General features: G+C 34.7%; 2 protein-coding genes across 2 annotated transcripts; both read left to right on the top strand.

Annotated features, from left to right (window-relative positions):
- The first annotated feature begins 11,054 nt into the window (after positions 1-11,054).
- On the top strand, positions 11,055-12,783 carry LOC102583657 (uncharacterized). The gene has a single exon (XM_006357470.2). It carries the CDS (start codon positions 11,140-11,142, stop codon positions 12,559-12,561), a length of 1,422 nt encoding a protein of 473 aa, XP_006357532.1. The 5' UTR covers positions 11,055-11,139; the 3' UTR covers positions 12,562-12,783.
- A 2,376-nt stretch (positions 12,784-15,159) lies between these two features.
- LOC102583235 (pentatricopeptide repeat-containing protein At1g11900) lies at positions 15,160-18,325 on the top strand. Its single transcript, XM_015313461.1, has 3 exons — positions 15,160-15,539; positions 16,598-17,756; positions 17,916-18,325. The coding sequence occupies exons 1-2, from the start codon at positions 15,369-15,371 to the stop codon at positions 17,636-17,638; spliced, it is 1,212 nt and encodes a 403-aa protein (XP_015168947.1). The 5' UTR covers positions 15,160-15,368; the 3' UTR covers positions 17,639-17,756; positions 17,916-18,325.
- Positions 18,326-18,406: the final 81 nt, after the last annotated feature.

Genomic DNA, 18,406 nt, shown 5'->3' with positions numbered 1-18,406 from the left:
AGAATATGAAGTCGGATTTTTGAAAAACGAAACGGATCTTTTTATATACAGCTAAACAAGTTTCCGGTAACTTCCGAAGCACAATTTTAAGAACTTTTTGGGTCAAATTCAAATATAATCATTTCATTAAGTTCTCGACTCCAAACTCACATGTGAGGCTGTAGTTTCACTCTATCATTTTCCGAGTCGTTACATAATAAAACTTTGTCCCTCACCTTTTGTCCATTTTTTTTGAGTTCTGAATCGAATTCACTTCCGTGGTGAAACTCAGTGTTGTGATCACCAACATCCCCCCTCAAGTTGGAAGGGGTGGAGACCACACCCAACTTGCCAATGATGTTCCGATGAGTAGGAGCAGACAAAGGTTTCGTGAAAATGTCGGCGACTTGAGACCTGGAGGGGATATAGGAGAGTGAAATGATGCCAGCCAAAAATTGTTGGCGAACGAAGTGAAAATCTAACTCCACATGCTTTGTACGTTCATGGAAAACTGGATTACGAGCTATGTGGATAGCCGCTTGGCTATCAGAGTGAAGGGTCACCGGTAAAAATGGAAGAACGGACAAGTCTTCAAGCAACCGAACCAACTAGGTAACCTCTGCAACCACTTTTCTCATAGAGCGATATTCTGCTTCGGCAGAAGAAAGAGACACTAAAGGTTGTTTCTTTGATTTCCAGGAGATCGGAGAACCCTCTAGACTGATGTAAAACCCGCTGATGGAACGACGAGTGACTGGGCAATTCCCCCAATCAGAATCGCAATAAGCAAGAAGACGAAAAGAGGCATGTGAAGACATAAATAAACCCAGTCCAGGATCCCGGAGGAGATATCGGAGACAGTGATAAACAACGGTTAAATGAGGTTGACGAGGACATTGCATGTATTGACTAAGAGTCTGAACAGCAAAGGACAAATCCGGTCGTGTATGGGTTAAAAATTAAGCTTTCCCAACAGCCGACGATAGAAAGTAGGGTCAGGTAAAAGATCACCATCATCTGGAAGAAACTTGTGTGCAGGATTTAGAGGTGAAGAGGCGGGCTTGAGATGAAGACAGTCAAATTCAGACAACAAGTCCAAGGTATACTTTCTCTGAGTTATAACTAAACCATGTGGTTCTCTCAATAATTCCATGCCTAAGAAAAAATTAGCATGACCAAGGTCCTTAATCTGAAATTCCGAGTGAAGAAAATCTTTCAAAGACGATTGTTCAGTAATATCATCCCCAGTAATTAAAATGTCGTCAACATAAACAACCACAATAGTAACTTTGCCGGATAGTTGTCTGGAAAACAGGGAATAATCATTTAGAGAACAAGTGTAACCTTAAAATTGAGAGCTGCTGTGAGCCTGGCATACCATTGCCCAGAGGCTTGTCGTAAACCATAAAGAGATTTCTTCAATAGACAGACATGATGAGGAATAGGAGGTGATAAACCAGTAGGAGAATTCATAAAAACCTCTTCCTATAAATCACCATGTAGAAAGGCGTTATTAACATCTAACTGAGAAATATTCCAATTCTTTTTAACTGCAATGACAAGTAAACATCTGATGGTGGTCATCTTAACCACTGGAGAGAAAGTCTCAGTAAAATCAATGCTCTCACGTTGAGTGTCTCCCCGAATAACCAAACGAGCTTTGAATCTTTCCAAAGAACCATCGGATTTATACTTCACCCTATAAACCCATTTGCAAGGAAGAGCCTTTTTCCCAGGAGGCAAAAGAACAACATCCCAAGTTTTGTTGGCCTTAAGGGCATCAAACTCTTTGTCCATAACATCTTGCCAACCAGGATGGAGAACAGCTTGAGAATAGGAGGTGGGCTCAGAAATGTATGAAGTAGAATTAAGAAGGGATTGATTTGTAGAAGATAGAGCAGAGAAAGGTAAAATAGTAGGGTCAAGAGAAACTGAAAAGCATGAATCAGTAAGCTGAGGTGTGAGAAAAACAGAATTGCACAAATAATCAGCAAGATAAGAAGGAGGTTGTTTGACTCTACTAGACTATCTAGTGATAGGGACATGAGGTGAATGAGCTGTGGAAGGAGAAGAAACGTCGGTATGGAGAGGGGAAGATGAAATGGAGGACTGGAGAGGAACTGAATCTAAAGTAGAAATAGATACAGGGAGTGAAAGGTCAAAAGGATCATGATCAGGATAAGAAAGAGAAGGAGGAGCAGGAACAGGAAATAGATGCTGATGAGTTGAAGTTGAGGAAAAAGGAAAAATAGAATCATGGAATCTAACATGTCTAGAAATAAAAACCTTCATAGTCTGAAGATTTAAAAGCCTGTAACTCTTCTTTCCAAAAGGATAACCTAAGAAAACACTTGGTATAGACCTAGGATCAAACTTGTCTCTCAATTGAGAGATAGTGCAGGCATAGGCTAAACAACCAAAGCTCCTAAGAGTATGATAAAAATGAGGCTTACCAAATAAGATTTCATAAGGAGTTTTGAAGTTAAGGATGCGAGATGGAAATCTGTTAATTAGAAAAGTGGCAGTGAGGATACAATCACCCCAAAAATGAATGGGTAACTTTGATTGATATAAAAGGGCTCTAGAAGTCTCAAGTAGATGCTTGTGTTTCCTTTCAACAACTCCATTTTGATGAGGGGTGTATACACAAGTTGTTTGATGAATGATACCCTTTGAAGAAAAGAATTCTGATATTTCAAAACTTCCTCCAAGTTCCATTGCATTGTCAGATCTGATGGTTTTAACTTGTTTACCAAATTGTCTTTCAGTCATAGCTAGAAACTGTTTTAGGACTGTGAAAGCATTTGATTTAGTAGAAAGGAGAAAAATCCAAGTAGTCCTACTAAAATCATCAATAATGGTAAGGAAATATTTAAATCCTTCAAGAGTAGGTGTTTTATATGGCCCCCAAGTATCTATGTGAATTAGATCAAAGACATTAGTGGTAGATCTAAGACTTAGGAAAATGACATTTTAACTTGTCTGGCCTTGGCACATATATCACAAGCATCTATAGAATTACTAGAAGAATAAGAAAGAGATGAAATATTCTTCATATTACTTAAAGGAAAATTCCCAAAACGATTATGCCATAGACTTACATCAGTAGGAACAGTAGCAGAAAAAGAAACTGAACTAGATAGGTTTCTGCTTTCATTACAAAAAGTGAAAACTGAATTAGATAAACTAGGTACGTCTAGAGGATTGGAACTAGTAGTAGGCTTGATGGTGTGAAGAAGATAGATGCCCTGCTTAGCCTCCCCAAGTAACATTGGCCTCTTCATTGAAGGGGCCTGCAAAACAGTTCCAAATGAAGTAAAAAGAAGAGATGAATTAGCTCTGGCACAAATTTTGTGAACTGAAAGAAGATTGCACCTAAAACTAGGAACAAAGAGTATATCTACAACAGTAAAATTGGGTAAAATGTTGACACTTCCAGCTTGAGTGACTTTGATTCTTTGTGAATTAGGAAGATTAACATAAACAGGAGTGAGAAGAGAGTGAATATTGAATAAAAGATTGGAATCATGGGTCATATGCTCAGATGCCCCTGAATCCAAAATTCAGATGATAGATTTAAAAGAATGTACAGAAGTAGAAAGAGTTTGAGCTATACCAGCACAATTATCTGATATATGAACCTCAGAGCTTGATTCACCTTGAGTGCCTAACTTGAGATATTGAAAATCTTGATGTATGCGACACATGTGCTGATATTGTTCCCGTGTGAATTCTTTCTCAATGAAAGCAATTGAAGGATTTTCTGCATCAGTACCTGTGTATATTGCATTACTTTGTGCTTGAGTTTTCTTACCTTTTGTGAATTTGAAATCTGCTAGGAAACTAATCAACCTATAGCAGTTCTGTGTTGTGTGCCTTGTCTTCTTACAATAAGTGCATAATAAGTTATTCTTTGATCCTTCAAAATTTCCTTTCTTCTCTAATGTGTTGAATTTTTGAACCCCATATTGTTGTCTTGCAGCCATGAAAGCTGACTCAATGGGATGCTGAAAAGTGTGAATTTCTCTTTGCTTCTCATCCTGGATCAACAATGAGTAAGCTTGATTGACATTTGGCAAGGGTGAGATCATCAAGATATTGCTTCTAACACTAGCATATGCATAATTCAGTCCTATAAGGAACTGAATGAGCCTCCCGTCTTGATGAGATTTAAGAGTCCTATTCTTACCTCCACAAGAACAGGCACAAGTGTCAAGACTATCCAACTCATCCCAAATCCTTTTCACCTTAGTATAATAACCAGCCATATCTAAGTTTCCTTGTACTAAATCACTCAACTCCTTTTGGAGCTGAAATAACTGTGCACCATTGCACTGCCCAAACCTATCTTCAAGTTCTTTCCAGATGTCCTTAGCAGTTTTTGAATACAAGACGCTTTCTGCTATATCCTTAGAAAGGGAGTTGAGTAACCATGAAATCATCATATCATTGCATCGATTCCATGCCTTGTAGGTTGGGAAAGAAACAACAGGTTCACCAAGACTTCCATCAATGAAGCTAAGTTTGTTTTTGGCAGAAAGAGCTATGAAGACTGCCCTACGCCAGCCACCGTAGCTTTTCCCATCGAAGATTGAGTTGACAAGCACCATTCCAGGTGAATCAGATGGGTGAAGATAAAAGGGATGTGAGACATCACTCCCTTGGTTGATCTGAATAGATGAATCTACTGGAGTTGAGCCTCCAGCCTCTCCAACTTGAGATGTCACACTATCACCAGCCATGTGAGGATGAGGTCAAGCAAATCCACAGTGAAAATTAAAAAAAATAGAGGGACGTGATGAAGATCTTATTGCTCTGATACCATATTGAAAGAGAAAGAAAGCAATAGAGAAAAAATTCTTCTGTGTATTTCATTCAAACTGTACATGTGCATTTATACAAAATGAAAAGAATAAATCTGTTACGATACTACCAGCTGTCATTCTCTTATTTGTTTCTCTCGAACTGACTAAGTGTAAATGTATAAAAATAAATAAAAACAATATCTACATATATAAAGGAATATATCTGGAATGTTCTTTGGACAGCTGTCATGATTCCCAAATGAACGATCAAGATGAGTTTGATGAAGATAAGATCTGATTGTGATCAAAGGTTGAGATGATTTCGAGAAATAGGAAAGAGAATAAAAATGTCCTAAAGATGAGAGATAATCAAACTTTGTCCCTCACCTTTTGTCCATTCTCTTTGAGTTCTGAATCGAGTTCACTTCCATGGTGATTGGTGAAACTCAGTGTTGTGATCACCAACATCTTTAAATCCAAATCTTAATTGTGACAAACTTTTTGTGGGTGAATATGTATGTCTTAATGGCACCTTATCTACTTGAGGATGGCCATGAATCATTATATTGTACTTGATTATAAGTATATGCATCTCTAGTCTTAGTCGATGCAAATTAAATCTCTACTATATATTTGTATCCCTTTTAATCCATGGTTAAATTAAACCAAGAAATTTACTTGGTTATGTTGTATTAATCAATTATCAAGTGATATTGTTTGTCTTTTATTGAAGTTAATTATGTTGGTTATGACTTATGACTTATATTGTGTTTAATGATCACTAGCAAAAATAATTTACAAGTCAACAGCTTACTTCTGAAAAGCTAGGTGCTGTTTGTCCGTATTTAAACTAGTATGATCACTTAATCAATATATAACATCATAATTATATTTGAGGAAGTTAAAAAGAATAATTAATCATCTAATAATACAATTGACTAAAGCAACAGCCACCACTCTGCTTCTAGTTTCCTTCTCGTTGTTTCCCTTGTTGAGAGCAGAATCTCCCCCGGTAAGTATATATTATTTCTGATTCTTATTATCTGTCTTTTAAATTAGTAACGTTATGTTGTCTGATTCAGATTAACAAACCATAAATAATAAAAGATGAAATGAAAAAGAAAAGAACTATCCGAGTCCACAGAACTCACTGTGTGTCCTTAAAGAAATTTAATCCCCTCAAGTACATGAGGTTGCAGATTAATTCCTCCCAAGATAAAACGGATTAACTATTAAAGAAGTAGCGGTACCTCAAACTTCGATAATTTCAACGAACTCAAAATGACAGCAACGAATCACACATACAGACACGATCGATCGATTTTGTTTTGAAAGAGATGTATGAAGAAGAAGGGAAGAATTCAATGCAGAAAAATAAGAGAAAATCTCTCTATTTATAGCCAACAAAGAGTAAATGTCACAACTCTTTGGAAAAAGAACAACCTTTCAGAAAGGTCACAACTCTTTGGAAAAGGCACAACCTTTCAAACGGTCACAACCCATTAGAAAAGACACAACCTTTCATAAAGGTCACATTCCTTCGGCAAAGTCACAACCCTTCAGGAGAGTTACAACTCTTCAGGAGAATCACAATCCTTCATTTCTTGTTCAGACCTTTAAAACCCAACACGTTATATTTATTCAAACGAATTCTGTTTACTAAGACAACTAATATTTCGTATAGGAGGAAGTATACATTTCCTTTTTGCTTTTATTATTTGAATGAATGACTACTGAAACACTGTGTTGTAAATTTTATAGAAAATACTTGATCTCGAGCTTGTAAAATTTTTTATAGTTTAAAGTGTGTCAAAGACATTGTCCTTAAGGATATTTCCCTAGTATAGATGTATTACCCAGAATTCAACAAATTATAGGAGCTAGGAACTAACAATGTTTCAATAAGAAAAAAACCAAACACTATAGAATATGGGAAAGATAAATTTCTTATAGTATATATATATTATGAAGTAATCATCTAATTTCAAATGACTGAAATTTTTGTCTCCAACGTCTATATGAAATTAATGGGAATAAAGACGTGATAAAGGCTTTTTAATTATATTCAAGGCTATCTGATAATACTCTATTAATCATGGGTGAAGAAATATTGACATAATTGTGATAATGGCTAGTAATGATTAAAAATAAAGACTCTTTATTAATAATTATACATTGATGGTTGAATATAAACATTTTTTCCCACATGAATATTCAGAGAATGAATCTAGACATATACGTAGCCAATGATTACACTACCCTTTCTAACAATTGCTATCTCCATTTCTCTCTTCTTCTTTTTTTGGCGTGGGTGATTTATAGATGGATCCATGGGGAATTCTATTACAATTTGCGATAAAATCTATGGTGTTCAAAGCGGTGATTCATGTGTCAGCGTTATTAAGAATTTTCAATTGACAATTGGTGAATTCAGTTCAGTAAATCCAAATCTTGATTGTGAAAAATTGTTCATTGGTCAATGGTTGTGCCTTGATGGCTCTATTTCCTCATAATTCATGGAGTTTGTGAATGAACAAGAAACCAAATAACATAGCTTGTATAAGTTTTTTTTATTGATCTCAATAAATTGATGGACCAATGGTGCTTCTATGTTGAATTATGTGTGAAGCAATTTTCAACTTAACTTCTATATAGTTCTCTTATAACAACTAAAAGAATATTAGAACAAACAATGTCGTTATAAAGAGATCACATACAGTACATAAATAAAACACATAGACAAATGAAAAATCCATCCATCCAACCAAGAAAGTAAGTTTATTGATCAAAATATATAATTAAAGGACATTAATATAGGTAATTTCATGGAATAACATTAATTTTTGGGGGGTGAAGTATACTGATCCTTGTGAAGCAATGCATATGGTGGTGATGGACTAGCCCCAGATGATGGTGATGGGCCTCTTGGTAACATTGGAAGAATATTATATGAAGATCCATCTCCAGTACTGCTAATTCCTTGTTGTGATACAACTTTGAATGTTAGCCTTTCACTGTTTGAAAGATTGGCAGACAGAGTAAGCAAAAGCATCAAGGCAAATATGAGATTGAATTTTTTCTTGGTGATAGACATGGTTAAGAAGTAGAGATTTTTTTGAGAATTGTTTAACTTCTTTTTCTTGGTTGATTTGAAGGTTTATTTGAGACCTCCTTGAAGTGGTTTATATAGTGTTGAGCAGTGGTGGAGCCAAGAATTAAATGAACGGATGTCCAAGAAAGGGAAAAAATGAAGGGTGTCCAAAAAAAAAGAAAAACAAAGGGTGTCTAAAAAAAGAGGAAAAAGATTGCTGCTAGTGAGATTCATAGGAATTTTATGAAGAGTGTTTAAAAAAGGAGGAAAAAATGAAGGGTGTCCAAAAAAAAGAGAAACAAAGGGTGTCCAAAGAAGGGGGAGAAAATTGCTACTAGTGAGATTCGATAGGAATTTCACGAAGGATGACCAAAAAAAGCGAAAAAACGAAGGGTGTCTATAAAATGGAGAAAAAAATTACTGCTAGTGAAATTTAAACACATGAACGCTTAGAATTTTTTCAAGTACATCTAGAATTATTAGGCCACAACATCTGGTGTCAAGTTGTCAAACTTACTGGAACGGTGAATCTGTGGAATTTAATACTAGTACATCCTTTCTATTTTATGGAAAAAGTTTGTCCATGAATAAGACAATTATAAGTATCAAATCTATACTTTTAATGAGTGGGGTTGGGGGGGGGGGTAGTTTTATGTCTTTTATTTATTTGTTTTCTATAAAAAGTAAAGTTTATCTTAGCAAAGTTCAAGGAATCATGTCATTTAATAATAAAATAAAATATTTTACTTATCTTAATGTATATGATATTTCTTTTTCTTTTTTAGTCAATTGAGGGGGGGGGGTTGGGGGGGGGGGGGGTAGTTTTATGTCTTTTATTTATTTGTTTTCTATAAAAAGTAAAGTTTATCTTAGCAAAGTTCAAGGAATCATGTCATTTAATAATAAAATAAAATATTTTACTTATCTTAATGTATATGATATTTCTTTTTCTTTTTTAGTCAATTTTAAAAAGAATGATACATTTTATATTTAGATTTTATTTGGTCATAAATTTTAAAGTTGAAACTTAATTTTTTGAAGTTTGAAGATGTGTTTGGACATATGTATTTATTTGAAAAATAAGTTTTGTGAGCGAGTAAAATTCCTTTTAAATATTGTTCATCAAAATTTGAAAATTTGGTCAATTATGGTCAAACAAATAATTAAAAATTATTTTTTAAAATCTTATCCAAAATCTATGATCAAATCTTAATGAGATGATTTATAATCACACATATTTATGACTTATTTTGAAATATAAATTTCAAAAATATTTATTTCATCCTAAAATTTTGCACTCAGTCAAATACCTTCCTATAAATTAAGACAAAAAATTAAAATAAATCATTTTTTAACAAATTAAAATGGGGAGTGTGTGACATAATATATTATTCACATAATAATGAGCAAGAAGAAGTAGAAAACTTTTTTTTTAGAAGTAGCAAACTTAAATTTGGATTTAGTGTGAACAAATTTTAGCATTTATTTGGATACAATAATCTGATTATTAATGGACAGCTAGATACTGCACTTGAAACAAATCCGATCTTGGATATGACAAGATCGTCTTTGCTTAATGGTTGTGCCTCGAGGGTTATGTTGCGTTATGACGCATCATCAAACCTTCTTTTCTTTAGGAAGTGGTAGGTGGTGGCTACAGGGTGTGATGCAAGCGAGATTGAATTTAGATCGTTTAAAATTAATTGAGTCAATAAATAAGTAGATTATTGATATATATGCTTAAAAATTACTTAAGTTGAAATAGGTAAAAGAGTTAAAAATGGTTATGTTCTTTCCATCTGTCCTTGAGTTAAGGTGTGTGAAAGTTGATACGAACGTTACGATCGTATCTTAGAGAGTAAGGTCTACAAATATTCTAGAAAAGGGAAATTTGAAAGAGGTACAACATACACTTTACATATCTTTCACATATAGTTGACCAACGTTATAGTTTGAACTCTGAGAACATATACGTACAATTGATCGTACATACATCCAACTTCGCCTTTGAGAACACATACACATATACATAGTTGGTCTCACATATATACACATACAGTTGCAATCAAATATTGTATTCTTGAGATCTCAATTAGGATTAGATTTTTACAAAAATGAGTGATAATAGCGTTATTTATGAAAATTTAACTAGACCTCGATTCGTAAAGTGTGATTATTAAAATTTTCGTCTTTAATATATTTTGGGATAACTATGCAGTATATCCAACTTCTATTATGAGAACACACATATATACACAGTTACCCACATTCAGTTACAATCAAATAGTGTTGCCTTGCTATTCAATTAAGATTATATTTTGCAAAAACGAGTATTAATAGCATTATTTATGAAAATTTCCCATTAAAATTTAACTAGGCCTCAATTCGTGAAATATGATTGTTAAAATTTTTCGTCTTTAATCTCTTTTTGGGATAGTTATGCAGTGATATATATATATATATATATATTATGCAAGATCACAATCTTAATTTTTTTGAGCAAATTGAAAAATTATTTTAAAAATTTTGTTAGCTCACAATCTAAAATTTGTAAGTTATTTTAAACATTATATCACAATCTAAATTTTATAAGTTATTGTAAACATTGGATAATAGTTGATATTTTGTTCGTAAGATTGAATGTTATATGGGTAAATATCAAACTCAAATTTAATATTGCCTCAAGAATAATTTTTTAAAATTTATAATTGCAAATTTTAAAAATAGAAATAAAATCTTAATAATATCCTAAATAGGTAAATCAACCATGTGATTATATTGTACTTCCTTGGTCTATCTTTATTTGTTCAAAATATTAAAAATAATTATCTAATTTTACTTATTTTAAAAACTAAAAAATAATTTATCGATTTTATCTTTGCTATTAAATAACTTATAATTAATAGATATAATATAGTAAAAACAAACGAAGGGAGTACATATTACTATCCCCTTGAAGGGAGAGGAGCGTGAGCACGTTGTTAAATCAGAACTTAACCACCGTTTATGACCCAATTTTTAGCCTTTAAATCAAAATCGGAGCGTCAATTCGAGCCGTTTAATATCCAACGGCCACGATGGAGCGGACAATCCAACGTTTGATTTCTCTGTCCCCAACGGTCAAAAACTTGAAAATACAAAAAGGCTCAAACAATTTTCCCCAATTCAGAATCAACTTTTCTCTCCATCTACATCAAGAAATTTTCAAGATTCATACTTTTTGTTACTTCTTTTGTGAATTTTTTTGAAACCCATTTGAGAAAAATGAGTGTTTTACAATACCCAGAAGGGATTAATCCAGCAGATGTTCAGATATGGAACAATGCTGCTTTTGATAATGGCGATTCTGCAGATTTTTCATCACTGAAACGTTCTTGGTTAACGGATTCCTTTGAATCTGATGTCTCAAGCAAGGAGAATCAGACTCCTTCGTTTGAGAATTCTTCATCTGTTAATCTGTCAGTTTCGATGCCCTTCAAGCCGCTAAACCCAAATGGGGCTCTGGAGAATTCAAGACTCAAACTAAACAAGTCTATTTCTAAACAGAGTGTTGATGAGATGAGTATGACAAGTAGAAAGAGTGGAAAGGACAGCGATTTCCGCGATGAAAAGAGGATTGATGAGGAAATTGAAGAAATTGAAATGGAGATTAGTAGATTGAATTCGAAATTAGAGGCATTGAGAATTGAAAAGGCGGAAAAAAGTTTCAAGATTGTTGAAAAGAGAGGGAGGGTTGTGCCAGCAAAGTTTATGGAGCCAAAAATGAGTGTTAAGATTGGAGAGGAGAAGAAAAAGATTGATGAGAGTTCATCAATGAGTGCAAAAACAAAGGTGCAGACAAGAAGGGGTCTAAGTTTAGGACCAGCTGAGATTTTCGCTGGAACGCGTAGTCGAGGGTTAAGTATGGGGCCATCAGAGATTTTTGCAGGGACAAAGGCAGGGAAATTGGGCAAACAGGAAATGATTACACCTGTTCAGCCAATACAAAACAGGCGAAAGTCTTGTTTTTGGAAGCTTCAAGAGATTGAAGAAGAAAGGGGAAAAAGTTCAAGCCTTAGTCCCAAATCAAGAAAAGCTGCAGCAAGAACTACGGCTTCAAGGCAGGCAGTTACTACAATTGCATCAAAGAAGAATCTGAAGAAGGATGATGCATTTCTGAGTTCAGTTCAGCCAAAGAAGTTATTCAAAGATGGCGAAAAGTCTGTTGCTGCTAGCAAGAAGCCGCAGAGGCCAGGGAGGGTTGTGGCTAGTAGGTACAATCAGAGCACAAATCAGTCATCAGTAGTGAGAAAGAGGTCTTTACCTGAGAATGATAAGGATGAGACTAAGAGAAACGAAAAGAAACGATCTTTATCTGTAGGGAAAACGCGTGTATCACAAACAGAAAACAAGAATTTGGGTACTGAAAGCAGGGTGAAAAAGAGATGGGAAATTCCTAGTGAGATAGTAGTTCATGCTAGCACAGAAAGTGAAAAATCTCCACTGAGCATTACTGTGAAACCTGATTTGCTTCCTAGAATTAGGATTGCTCGGTGCACTGTCAATGAGACTCCTAGGGATTCTGGACCTGCCAAAAGAGTGGTAGAGTTGATAGGCAAGAAATCATTTTTCAGCAATGATGAAGATAAGGAGCCATCAGTCTGTCAAGTTCTCAGTTTTGCCGACGAAGATGCTGAAGAGGAATAATGTGAAATAAGGGGAGCTCACCCTTTTCATTATGATCTTTATATTTTCAGTCCTGCCTTTTAATTTTTGTTCATTCTTATCTGAGGCATACTAGTATTCTAGCTTGTTTGGTACAATATGAATAAGGCTTTGTGTTGCAGTATGTGGCCAAGTTACTTTTACTAAGGAAAATGTTGGACATTACTATTGCTTCCTCCTTGTTATATATAGGTTGTTGTTTCAGCTGTTTTAGAATTTTGCAAGGGAAGAAACTTACTTCTGTGCTTCAATTCACTTTGATGATAATATAATAGCTCATGCTTGAGGCAAATTAATGACTTAAGATTTCAATTACATGCTGCACTCCTCTAGTTGGAAAAGTCTGTATGATGGACCTTATGTCCTTCAGGGTCAAAAGGACGATGTTGGCTCGTTGGTTAGGTTCCTCATTTTCGCCCCACCTATAGGATTTCACTGGTTTTGTTGTTGTTGTTGTTGTTGTCCTTACAGTGTCTCATGATGGAAGTTGCATCTCAGTGACTTAGTCTTCCCTTGAGGTTCTTATGCTACTTTCTTTTTCTAGCCATCTCCTACATCCTTGTAACTAATATCATCTTCATACTTACCCACCCCTCACCCCGGGCAGCTTCTTAAGGTATAAGCGGCTGAAGCATTTTGGCAGTTGAAGTCAATGTAACTTTGATATTAGTGTTTCTCCAGCCTAGATTTGTGTATCCTTCCCCTTGGAGACTTCCCTACATTATTGGTGGTGGCTTAATTGATGAAGGACCTTTGTTTATCTTTTGTGTGTTGGTATTGTCACTGGTGGTGGTTTCATTCATAACAGATTTTTTCTCTTATGTTCTTTGGTGTTTGCTTATTTCATTTTTTCGAGTTTGGACAACAGGTCTAGTTTTACTCCCTAGCTTCTTCATGTTGCCCGGTCTGCATAGACATCTTGTGATTAATCATCTCTACATTTCTGTTGTGAAATGCAATTTCTCTTTCAAGGGACAAACTTCTACAGCTCTCTAACTTAAGGATGAGAGTCATATAATTCAGTTTATTTCACTTCCATATCTGTCTAATTTCTTCTTGTTTCATTTATACTTTAAACTTACTAAACTCAGGGCTTGCATCATTGGACTTTAAAAGTTCTTCTGTACATTACTTCAGAACTACTTATCTTCTTAATTCTTATACTCAACCAAGCACTAACTTTCTCATCTTCATCCTTTTGAGTTCCTTAACTTAGGATAAGTCATTTTCAGTTTGCAGTTGATGTCAACTGTTGCATACCTTTTAAGATGCTTCTCTTGTTGTCAAAGTAGTATCAAGCTATGTTGCTCGGACTCTCCAACATTGCTGCGCACCTATGTCGGATTCTCCAAAATGCAGTAACTAGCTTCTCTTTATGTTATATGAATTCCATATTTCCATATGCTATAGGCAAATGAGTCATCTCCAGAAACTGGAATTTCCAAAGAGTTGGTCATTTGGTAAGATCCATGAACAAGCAAAGAGCTTTTTGTCCCTATATTTTGTCCATGAGGAAACGATTCTATGAAATATTTCTGGAGATTCATCAAGTGTAGGACAGTAGGAATCCATGTTGCCATAGGTAAATAATTTTTCTGCAGAAACTATATGTCACAAAGAACAAGTCATTTGAAATCCATGACCAAGTAAGAGCTTTTAATCCTACATTTTGTCAATGAAATATGTATTTGAAGTTATGTAGCTCAACACCCTCTAATACATGTAATTTAATCGCTCGACACATTATATAACTCGACAAACTCTTACAACAACAACAGTAACTACGCCTCAATCTCAAACAAATAGGGGAACTCCACAAACTCTTATACGTAAAACTTTCCCTTGAGATTAGCACATCTTGAATACAGACTTGTGAGAGTTAGAAAGTACATGTAAGCAATACTTTGTATTTAGTTTTAGTGTATATATATAGGTGTAAAATAGTTATCCACCGACGGGATATTAGTTAATCCCAATAGGGAATATCACTAATAAAATTATAAACTCAGTCTCTAATCAATAATACTATCTATCATATGAAATGGACCGAGAGAGGTACCATGGTTTGCGTCAACGCTGAAAATACGAAACTACTAATATTATTTGCACATTTAAGTCTAACACAAATATTATTTGCACATTTAAGTCGAAATTAATATTATTTGCACATTTAAGGTTGGCCATTTTGTCCATAATTAATTTGAAATAGTGAATGTGAATTGTGATGTTAGCATTTTTATTTGAGACCAATAAGGATTGTTGCAAAGTAGTAAGTATTCACTCTTTTATTTTTAATCAAATGAGTCTCCTTGGATACAAACTCGCCTTTGTTAGGGAACTTTGAAATTTTTTATACAAATTCAAATTTAGTCATGTCCCAATACACATATCAAACATGGGTAAAAAAAATATTTTGCATAAATAATAATTTCCCCTAGCAAAATTTCAACTTTTTCAAGTAATCTTATTTAAATAAAATTTCAATTCTAATTATTTTTTTTCAGCTTCAACCAAATAAATATTGAAACGCCTACATATTACATATGTAAAACTCTACACATTTATCATAAAAACATAATTTTAATTTTTTTAACCATTAGATATAGGCAATAATACACGTCGTCTACAGCCGAAAATGCGAGCAAGGGTTTCTCTTTAAGCTCTTGAGACACCATGAAAATTAGGGATTTTAGGGTCTTCCCCCAATTCATTGAATCTACAATTTCGACACTTAATGCTTAAAACCCTAATTTGGGTTTCATAAAACCCCTAAAATCTCTGCAGAAAAGATGGTAGCAGCTGCTTTAAATGGCAGAGCAAAACTGACCACTTTAACTTTCCTATTATGCCGTTCTTGTTTTAATCGATTGAACTATAGTGTTGCTGTTGGGTTACACTCTTCTGCTAAAGGATTTCGGGCATTCAACACATTGCATCACTGTGGAAATTTCTTTCTTGATGTGAGTATTATTCTTTTGGGTTATTTAGTTTCTTTACCTGAAAATGCATACCCCTCCGTTTCAGTTTGTTTGTCTTTTTGACTTAATACAGAGTTTAAGAAAGGAAAGAACACTTTTTTTTGAATCCTGTGGTCTTGAGCTAAATATATGTTGAATTTACCAAACTCTCCTTTAATCTTATGGTCGTAAGCATGTCATGTGTTGAAGAGTTGCCGATAAGGAAGATTGAGTCAAACAAATTGAAATGGAGGGAGTACTAAATGCTTATTTTATTGATTGTTGGGGAATAAACAAGGAGACGAAAGGGAACATACATGATGTGTAAAGGTCCTTTGCCCTTTATATTTTGGAGTGGTTGAAGCTTGACAAATTTAGTGTATTTTTTCTTATTTATGAAAGAGCACAGTTAGATAGGGGATGTTCTTTTTTGTGCAAGTGTGCTAAGAGTTATTGTTATTATTAGTAACCAGCCAAAAGAAATGAACTTTGATTCAAGCTGGCCCAGGTCCAATAATCCAGATTTTTGATCTTTAGTAAGAGACATGATATATGAGAATGTCATTTGGTAATGGTTGTTTGCAGTTGTTATCTTTTTTTTTTTTTTTCATTTGGTAATGCTTGTATGCAGCTTTTATCTTCTCCTTCATTTTTTTGGGTGGGGAATGGGTTAGGGTTGGTGTTTGCATGTCAAATGGGAGTTGGTTAAAGTGATTGAGTTATAAGCCTTGAAGTTTATCTGTATGATCTAGTTCATGGAAATAGATTTCAAATCATCTCATGCAAAGTTTGAACTAGGAAGCTATGAACTGTATTTTGTACTAGAGAGGCCTGTTTGAGTATATGGGTTGGTAGTTAAGTCTCATTTCACAATTAACTCAGAGAACTCAACTTTGAGATTGGGAAACTCTTTTTGCAACACTTAATTAAGAGATTATATTTCTTTTGACTCTAGTCCTGTTAACAATCTTGAGTCACTTGCTTTATCTATTTCTATTAGGGAAGTACAATCTTTTCTTTGGTCGTTTAATGTTGTGATTTACTGCTAATTTCTAATACAGAATTGTATTAAATCCATCCCAGTTGGAGTCCTCCTCAATTGGCCAACTTTTGCCCCTAGTATTTTTGGTTGCTGCCAATCATTCTCAACCCAGGCATCCCCCACTGAAATTGTGGATGATGTGTTGGCAGAAGTTCTCTTGGTTATGGCCAATTCTCAAAGTTCAGGAGAGGAACTCTGTGCTACATATATTGATAAGTTTTGCAATGACAGAAATCTATCAGGAGCCATTAGGCTAGTGCGGACCTTGCATGATAAAAATATCTCCCTCCGCCCTAGTGCACACAATCGCCTTCTGAAAGCTGCAATCGAGGAAAACGATATTGGCCTCCTATGTCAGTGTTTCAAGGATCTGTTAGTATCTTGCAAATCTCTGAATTCATCTACATATCTTATCTTTGCTCAGGCATTTATCAAAGAAAATGATGTTCCCTGCTTACTAAGATTTGTCCGGGAGATGTCGGAGTTGATATTTCCAAGTAGTACTACAGTTATGAATAGGATCATCTTTGCCTTCGCTGAATGTGGACAGATTGACAAGGCCTTGCTGATTTTTGATCAGATGAAGAGTTTGAAATCCAAACCCGATGTGATCACATATAACACCATTTTGGGAATCTTAGGGAAGTGTGGTAGAATAGATGAAATGCTTAATGAGTTTTTGGCAATGAAAGAGGATGGGCTAATTCCTGATATTGTTTCTTATAATACCTTAATTACTGGATTGCGAAAGGTTGGCAGGCTTGAGTCGTGCTTAGTATTTTTCAGGGAGATGTGTGAGAGAGAAATTGAACCAGATTTGCGAACTTATAGTGCTTTGATTGACAGCTTTGGAAAATCTGGTAATATTGAAGAATCTCTGAGACTTTTTAATGAGATGAAGCACAAGGGTATCTGCCCATCAATTCATGTTTACAAATTACTGATTAGTAATTTAAAGAAGATGGGTAAGTTTGAGTTGGCTATTGCCTTTTCAAATGAGATGAAGGAATCAATCTCAAATAATCATGGGTCAAACTATAATCGACAGAAAAACAGATAGTATAGCAGTGCAAAATTGATCATGGACTCCGGTTGAGTAATGTTTACAAAGAGCATCAGTTTGCTGCATGCTGTTGCCGGCTGCTGCTGTTATCTTCAACAAGAAGGGATAGGTTGTGGTATGTATTTTCATAGAATACATGTTCTCTCCAACTTAAAATGGATCTGCAGACTGGTGTATGTTCATAGTATATGATTCTATTATTAAAGGCACAACTTCTTGTTTGGAATTATTGCCGTGCATATCGAAGTTTAAAAAGATCTTCTTTTGGTTACAGGCCAGTAAAGTTGAAGAACCGTAACCAGCCATCTGGTCCAATCATAGGCTGACTTCCCCACATTCGATGGTTGGATCTCTGAAATGACTACACCTGAATTTTTCAAAGTATTATTCCTTGTGGGGGTTCTCCTTAATATGCTCTTATCCTGCATGAAAAGGGAGAAGAGATGCATCTAGTTGATGTTTAATGGTGTAAATATCAAATTATTTTGTGGATATTGTAACCTCATTTATAGTTTGGTGCATCATGTAAGTGGTGTAAAAGGGCTTCTCTACTATCTGAGCTCCTTTTTTTTAGCAGAATAAACAGAGAGATATTACAATTGTATGATGTGTTTCTAGTAATCAATGATCAATCTATAGAATACTTGCAAGTAATGGCAGAGCCACGTTCAATTGATCCCTTTCTGTAGAAAATTGTACAGTGCGCGCAGGTGAAGTTCTTTTTACACTGTATTGTTTGTTGAATCCCAGAAACACAAGAGAAGC

This window comes from Solanum tuberosum, unplaced genomic scaffold (genome assembly GCF_000226075.1).
Source record: "Solanum tuberosum cultivar DM 1-3 516 R44 unplaced genomic scaffold, SolTub_3.0 scf00233, whole genome shotgun sequence".
NCBI classification, from domain to species: Eukaryota; Viridiplantae; Streptophyta; class Magnoliopsida; order Solanales; family Solanaceae; genus Solanum; species Solanum tuberosum.
The sequence above is the reverse complement of the archived record's forward strand: the minus strand, read 5'-3'. Positions and strand labels throughout refer to the sequence as shown.